Source organism: Schistocerca nitens, chromosome 2, assembly GCF_023898315.1.
Source record: "Schistocerca nitens isolate TAMUIC-IGC-003100 chromosome 2, iqSchNite1.1, whole genome shotgun sequence".
Lineage (NCBI taxonomy): Eukaryota > Metazoa > Arthropoda > Insecta > Orthoptera > Acrididae > Schistocerca > Schistocerca nitens.
In genome coordinates this window covers 723,623,646-723,632,071 of record NC_064615.1, presented here as the reverse complement: position 1 = coordinate 723,632,071, position 8,426 = coordinate 723,623,646, and the positions used below count along the sequence as shown (strand labels likewise).

General features: G+C 40.9%; 1 protein-coding gene across 1 annotated transcript in view; it reads left to right on the top strand.

Annotated features, from left to right (window-relative positions):
- Positions 1-279: 279 nt before the first annotated feature.
- LOC126236908 (heterogeneous nuclear ribonucleoprotein U-like protein 1) overlaps positions 280-8,426 on the top strand; it is a 132,789-nt gene continuing 124,642 nt past the window's right edge. Inside the window, exons 1-2 of the mRNA XM_049946556.1 lie at positions 280-547; positions 1,822-2,096. Coding sequence (XP_049802513.1) covers positions 406-547; positions 1,822-2,096 — 417 coding nt within the window. The 5' untranslated portion in view covers positions 280-405. The remainder of the gene's footprint in view (positions 548-1,821; positions 2,097-8,426) is intronic.

Sequence of the window (8,426 nt, the reverse complement as noted above, 5' to 3'; positions counted from 1 at the left end):
GCCTTCGGACTGTCAGTATACGGACGGCTGACAATATTACTAAACGTACGAGGTGCCCTGTGTCATTATTGCCAATTTCTTTATATTCTTTGTTGTATTCTCTAATGGTTGTACGTAGTCCCATCTATAGCCTTATATTCTTTGTATACTTGTGTCAGCCAATGAGAGGTCTCCGCGGTAGGAAATGATCAATGAATGCGTTTATTTCGTGAAAAGACGTAGCCCGTGGTTGGTTCCCTAATTCCAAGTTGTGTGTTTACGCTCTCTACCGACCAATCACAACACCGATTACAAAAAAGTGTGTGTACGACGCCATTGCAGTAGTGCTGCATTTAAGATTTGTTGCGTTTATTCTAGGACAAACTTGTGCGAAATTCCTTCGACTGTATTTGTTTTGAAGTGAAAATGAGTGAACTGATGGATCCTGGGAAAATGAAAGTGGTAGAACTGAGGGCAGAGTTGGCTGCCCGGGGGTTAGACACAAAGGGTGTGAAGGCAGTGCTAGTCGACAGGTTGAAAGACGCTTTGCGCCAAGAGACTGGACAAGGTATAGTATTGTTTTGAAGCAGCTTTAATATCCATTTCTGCTTAGACAACGATCGTGAATATGTGTCATTTAGCAAAGTAACCAGTGTTAGTGTATTATTTATTTTCCATGTTTTGCAATAAGATACAATGTCAAATAATATTATGTGATAATTAGGAATGGTTGTTAATTGACGGTGTTAAATAATTAGTTGTAGGTTTTGTAGTATGTAAAGAGTGTGTTCAGGTGGAGTGTGCTGGAGTTACAAGAAATTGGGTTTAATGTCGTATGTAGCTACGGCACATGATGCCGGGAACTATTTTGATTTTATGATCGGCGACCATTTGTTGCAAAGCAGCAGTACTAGTATCGTTGGCATACGGTTTGCATATTTTAAATTAGAGAAATGATCTGTCATTTTGTAAAATGCGTGATCTGCGTTTACTTAACATATCTTTCTGGAGATTGTGTTCATTCCGAAAAGAAATTTTTCATTTGGTGTTAGTGTGGATTTGTGATTGGTATTTGTTTTTTTGTGTGAAATCTCTCACGATATTGTAGCAGTGCGTACGGATTGGGCATTTTAACACACTCGCATGGCAGTGCTGAGACTGAATGTTAGTCTGTTTCGTCATACAGCCATGTGGGAGCATAGGTCTATCTTGCACCTTATTTACACATTTAATTCGTGGGGAATATTAATATCCCTTGTTGGCTTCCATGGATTCGCTGATGTTTACTGTTTTGCTTTTCATACAGTGACCCATAGCTTATACGTGGGAAATTTAGAGCACGAAAATTTTGTTGCTGTTATTGCTTCTCTAGGCTGCGACACCCTATATTACCAACTTCGGGCAGATGCCGTAGTTAGAATTGCATTTTTGTATGTTGCATATATGTCATGGAATGTATAATCGTAGTAATTACCTTGTGTCGGCCTTTTGATAAATTTACATCTGCTGTTAAGTGGTTTATTTGCCCATTAGATTGTGGTAGTCAGCAATGCAAAGTTTAATAATTCTAGATGTTTTACACGAGTTACTCATGTGCATAAATCAGTTATCATTTGAAAGGCAAACCAGTAGTTTGTATTCAGAATTGAATGTTTTGTGTTTGTAGACTTGCTGGATTACTTACAAATTAGCTTAGTCTAGCTCAGTGTATGGTTGTATATGATTGAAGCCAGTAATAGTTAAAGGCATTCCGATCTAGAAAGTGATCAATTTATTGGAAAAGAAGTAGCTTCATGAATGCAGTGTCTCCAAAAGGACTATGATAACTGCATCTGTTCACAGAGATTCCAGACACATCAATTGCTGACACATCAACAGAAGAGGCAGGTGACATTTCTTGCTCAGAAACACAAGAAGAAAAGCAAGAAAATGAAAATGAAGATGCTGAAATGCAAGAGGAATCTGTAAACACTGAACAGAATACAAAAAGTCAAGCAGAACCAGAGGTAGTAGAAGTCAAGGAAGAATTGCAAAGCAGTGCAGATAATATGGCAAACATTAAGACAGAGAAGAACCCTTTGGAGGCTGATGTTAAAGATAGCAAAAATATTCCAAAGGTTAGTATGCTGTGGTTGCATAAAGTCACAGAGTTGGATTGACAGTTTTACATGAAGCTTAGCAATAGAATTCATTCTTGTGTTGTGGTTATAAAATTATAAGCATTACTGTGTGTATATCACACATCAGAATCGCATTTTATGATAGTTTTAAATGAAATCTAAGTATCCCATTTTTGTGGTTAGTTTGAAGTAATTTTTCACTCTGTGAAAGTTTAGTGTGAATAGATGCAATATTTTTGTTACTCATAAAACAATTTTCCCAGATCTAGTCGAGACAGGTATCAGGTTGCATCTGATGGTTTGCATATATCATCTTTGTTCTAGTTTAACTTGTCCTTGTGTACGATTGTATGAAGGAAAATATGATTTACTTCAGAGTTTATATCGGGGCCAATGCTGTATCTGTGAGGTGCTGTATCAGTATTTTACACGTAATAATAATGCCTAGGTGGTGGTGGTGGTTAGTGTTTAACGTCCCGTCGACAACGAGGTCATTAGAGACGGAGCGCAAGCTCGGGTTAGGGAAGGATTGGGAAGGAAATCGGCCGTGCCCTTTCAAAGGAACCATCCCGGCATTTGCCTGAAACGATTTAGGGAAATCACGGAAAACCTAAATCAGGATGGCCGGAGACGGGATTGAACCGTCGTCCTCCCGAATGCGAGTCCAGTGTGCTAACCACTGCGCCACCTCGCTCGGTATAATGCCTAGGTGTCTGGGTGCTTTGTTGACCCATGGATAAAGTGGGAAACAAACTTCGTATAAACTATAAACTTTATTGCTTTTGAAACTGAACACATAGTCATTGGCTAAGAATAGGGATTGGGTCTGCTACAGTTCTCAAACTGATACAGACTTCATCTGCTGGAGTTCTGCTCTCCAGTGCAAATTCACGCCCCTTTGAGGTGCGTGTGACTAACAGAAGGTTAAGTGTGTAGCAGAACAGTTTCAGCGGCACTAATCATGAGAAGTGATTAAGAGTGCAAGGGATGTTTCTGAAGCTTGTTGAAAGTGATGAACACACACAGTGTTTTCCACAATAATGAATAGGAGCAATTGGGTCAGCTACTGAAGCCAGTATTAGAACAAAATGTGCAATTTGTTCGAAAAAAAATAGTTAAGATTACAAAAATCAGTAGGATTGCAGTAACTGTAAAATTCAATTTATCGAATGATAAAAAGGCAATGTAGGCCATCAAAACTAGACATATTTGTCATTTACTCATACAAAACTGTGCAGATTCACTCTCACTTTTCTCCATTTCCATGGAGTCAAAACAGGTTATACGGAAATAAAGTGAAGTGATGTTGTTGTTGTTGTTGTTGTTGTTGTTGTCTTCAGTCCTGAGACTGGTTTGATGCAACTCTCCATGCTACTCGATCCTGTGCAAGCTGCTTCATCTCCCAGTACCTACTGCAGCCTACATCCTTCTGAATCTGCTTAGTGTATTCATCTCTTGGTCTCCCTCCACGCTGCCCTCCAATACTAAATTGGTGATCCCTCGATGTCTCAGAACATGTCCTACCAACCGATCCCTTCTTCTAGTCAAGTTGTGCCACAAGCTCCTCTTCTCCCCAATCCTATTCAATACCTCCTCATTAGTTATGTGATCTACCCATCTAATCTTCAGCATTCTTCTGTAGCACCACATTTCAAAAGCTTCTATTCTCTTCTTGTCCAAACTATTTATCGTCCACGTTTCACTTCCATACATGGCTACACTCCATACAAATACTTTCAGAAACGACTTCCTGACATTTAAATCTATACTCGATGTTAACAAATTTCTCTTTTTCAGAAACTCTTTCCTTCCCATTGCCAGTCTACATTTTATATCCTCTCTACTTCGACCATCATCAGTTATTTTGCTGCCCAAATAGCAAAACTCCTTTACTACTTTAAGTGTCTCACTTCCTAATCTAATACCCTCAGCATCTTCCGACTTAATTCGACTACATTCCATTATCCTCGTTTTGCTTTTGTTGATGTTCATCTTATACCCTCCTTTCAAGATGCTATCCATTCCGTTCAACTGCTCTTCCAAGTCCTTTGCTGTCTCTGACAGAATTACAATGTCATCGGCGAACCTCAAAGTTTTTGTTTCTTCTCCATGGATTTTCATACCTACTCCGAATTTTTCTTTTGTTTCCTTCACTGCTTGCTCAATATACAGATTGAATAACATCGGGGAGAGGCTACAACACTGTCTCATTCCCTTCCCAACCACTGCTTCCCTTTCATGTCCCTCGACTCTTATTACTGCCATCTGCTTTCTGTAGAAGTTGTAAACAGCCTTTCGCTCCCTGTATTTTACTCCTGCCACCTTCAGAATTTGAAAGAGAGTATTCCAGTCAACATTGTCAAAAGCTTTCTCTAAGTCTACAAATGCTAGAAACGTAGGTTTGCCTTTCCTTAATCTAGCTTCTAAGATACGTCGTAGGGTCAATATTGCCTCACGTGTTCCTATATTTCAACGGAATCCAAATTGATCTTCCCCAAGGTTGGCTTCTATCAGTTTTTCCACTCCTATGTAAAGAATTCGCGTTAGTATTTTGCAGCTGTGACTTATTAAACTGATAGTTCGGTAATTTTCACATCTGTCAACACCTGCTTTCTTTGGAATTGGAATTATTATATTCTTCTTGAAGTCTGAGGGTATTTCGCCTTTCTCATATATCTTGCTAACCAGATGGTAGAGGTTTATCAGGACTGTCTCTCCCAAGGCTGTCAGTAGTTCTAATGGAATGTTGGTTACTCTCAGGGCCTTGTTTCGACTCAGGTCTCTCAGTGCTCTGTCAAACTCTTCACGCAGTATGTTATCTCCCATTTCATCTTCATCCTCTTCCATTTCCATAATATTGTCCTCAAGTACATCGCCCTTGTATAGACCCTCTATATACCCGTTCCACCTTTCTGCTTTCCCTTCTTTGCTTAGAACTGGGTTTCCATCTGAGCTCTTGATATTCGTATAAGTGGTTCTCTTATCTCCAAAGGTCTCTTTAATTTTCCTGTAGGCAGTATCTATCTTACCCCTGGTGAGACAAGCCTCTACATCCTTACATTTGTCCTCTAGCCATCCCTGCTTAGCCATTTTGCACTTCCTGTCGATCTCATTTTTTTGAGACACTTGTATTCCTTTTTGCCTGCTTCATTTACTGCATTTTTATATTTTCTCCTTTGATCAATTAAATTCAATATTTCTTCTGTTACCCAAGGATTTCTACTAGCCCTTGTCTTTTTACCTACTTTATCCTCCGCTGCCTTCACTACTTCATCCCTCAAAGGTACCCATTCTTCTTCTACTGTATTTCTTTCCCCAATTCCTGTCAAATTTTCCATTATACTCTCCCTGAAACTCTGTACAACCTCTGGTTTAATCTGTTTATCTAGGTCCCATCTCCTTAAATTCCCACCTATTTGCAGTTTCTTCAGTTTTTATCTACAGTTCATAACCAATAGATTGTGGTCAGAGTCCACATCTGCCCCTGGAAACCTCTTACAATTTAAAACCTGGTTCCTAAATCTCTGTCTTACCATTATATAATCCATCTGAAACCTGTCAGCATCTCCAGGCTTCTTCCATGTATACAACCTTCTTTTATGATTCTTGAACCAAGTGTTAGCTATCATTACGTTGTGCTCTGTGCAAAATTCTACCAGACTGCTTCCTCTTTCATTTCTTAGCCCCAACCCATATTCACCTACTATGTTTACTTCCCTTCCTTTTCCTACTACTGAATTCCAGTCACCCATGACTATTAAATTTTCATCTCCCTTCACTATCTGAATAATTTCTTTTATTTCATCATACATTTTTTCAATTTCTTTGTCATCTGCAGAGCTAGTTGGCATATAAACTTGTACTACTGTGGTAGGCGTGGGCTTCGTATCTATCTTGGCCACAATAATGCGTTCACTATGCTGTTTGTAGTAGCTTACCTGCACTCCTATTTTTTTATTCATTATTAAACCTACTCCTGCATTCCCCCGTTTTGATTTTGTATTTATAACCCTGTATTCGCCTGACCAAAAGTCTTGTTCCTCCTGCCACCGAACTTCATTAATTCCCACTATATCTAACTTTAACCTATCCATTTACCTTTTCAAATTTTCTAACCTACCTGCCCGATTAATGGATCTGACATTCCACGCTCCGATCTGTAGAACGCCAGTTTTCTTTCTCCTGATAACGACGTCCTCCTGAGTAGTCCCCGCCCGGAGATCCGAATGGGGGACTATTTTACCTCCGGAATATTTTACCCAATAGGACGCCATCATCATTTAACAATACAGTAAAGCTGCATGCCCTCTGGAAAAATTACGGCTGTAGTTTCCCCTTGCTTTCAGCCGTTCGCAGTACCAGCACAGCAAGGCCGTTTTGGTTAGTGTTACAAGGCCAGATCAGTCAATCATCCAGACAGTTGCCCCTGCAACTACTGAAAAGTCTGCTGCCCCTCTTCAGGAATCAGACATTTGTCTGTCTGGCCTCTCAACAGATACCACTCCGTTGTGGTTGCACCTACGGTACGGCTATCTGTATCGCTGAGGCACGCAAGCCTCCCCACCAACGGCAAGGTCCATGGTTGATGGGGTGGGGGGGGGGGGGGAGTGAAGTGATATGGAGACTGAATTTGGCCAGTTTTGTACAGTGTGCTGTGAGATGTATGTATTCTACAGTCACTGAGTGTTCCCTGGGTAGCTGCTGTAGCTTAGTTTCTTTTCCTATCAACTAAACTCACATTTCAATGTAATCTGCACTTCCAGAAAGATTTATTTACTAATTACACATGCTTGCAGTATAGAGGTGATGTTGCCAATATTTCTCAGGCTGGAGGTTGCCAGTGGGAGGATAGTATGTGGGTAGCGAATGAACACCTTTTTAATCAGATGTATCTTTATGCTTCTGATATGAAGTTATGTGGCTTGCCCTTCACACACTGGTTTTGTCATATGCCTGTTCCATTTCATTTTTCTTACTTTGTTTGCTTGCCTCCAGGGTCCAGCCATATTCTAGCAATGGCATGTTCTGCCTTGAATGTTGTTAAAATAATTAATTTGGTGACAGTTATGAATTAATCGCTGTGTGGGTGGCACATCAGTCTGGCACCACAATGTAGGTCTATATTTGGGTGATATCATTAACATTGTTTGACATAAGTACCAGAATGCTCTAAATATCCGTAACAGGAACACCTGTACACAGGACGAGTAAAAGGTAAATGATTGGCGGGTCAGATGAGTCACCAGTACTAACACTACTTTTCCGCATGAATGCAAAGATGTGACAAATCAGGAACCAAAATTTTGATGTTATATCAGGTAGACTAGGGAGCAACAAAATTGACGGTTGATGTAACACCCTTCTTCTGTAGCTGTTACTATAATGGCAAGTTAGTGTTACCATTTAGAAGATTCATGATTGGTCATGTAATTTACTTAGGCATTGAATGATTTGCTATCTCTAAATGACATATTATAGATATATCTAAAAACAAAGATGATGTGACTTACCAAATGAAAGTGCTGGCAGGTCGACACAAACATACACACAAAATTCAAGCTTTCGCAACAAACTGTTGCCTCATCAGGAAGGAGGGAAGGACGAAAGGATGTGGGTTTTAAGGGGGAGGGTAAGGAGTCATTCCAATCCCGGGAGCGGAAAGACTTACCTTAGGGGGGGAAAAAGGACGGGTATACACTCTCTCTCTCTCGCGCCCCCCCCCCCCCACACACACACACACAAGCAGACATATTTAAAGACAAAGAGTTTGGGCAGAGATGTCAGTCGAGGTGGAAGTGCAGAGGCAAAGATGTTGTTGAATGACAAGTGAGGTATGAGTGGCGGCAACTTGAAATTAGCGGAGATTGAGGCCTGGTGGATAACGGGAAGAGAGGATATATTGAAGAGCAAGTTCCCATCTCCAGAGTTCAGATAGGTTGGTGTTAGTGGGAAGTATCCAGATAACCCGGACGGTGTAACACTGTGCCAAGATGTGCTGGCCGTGCACCAAGGCATGTTTAGCCACAGGGTGATCCTCATTACCAACAAACACTGCCTGTGTCCATTCATGCGAATGGACAGTTTGTTGCTGGTCATTCCCACATAGAATGCGTCACAGTGAAGGCAGGTCAGTTGGTAAATCACGTGGGTGCTTTCACACGTGGCTCTGCCTTTGTCGTGTACACCTTCCGGGTTACAGGACTGGAGTAGGTGGTGGTGGGAGGGTGCATGGGACAGGTTTTACACCGGGGGCGGTTACAAGGGTAGGAGCCAGAGGGTAGGGAAGGTGGTTTGGGGATTTCATAGGGATGAACTAAGAGGTTACGA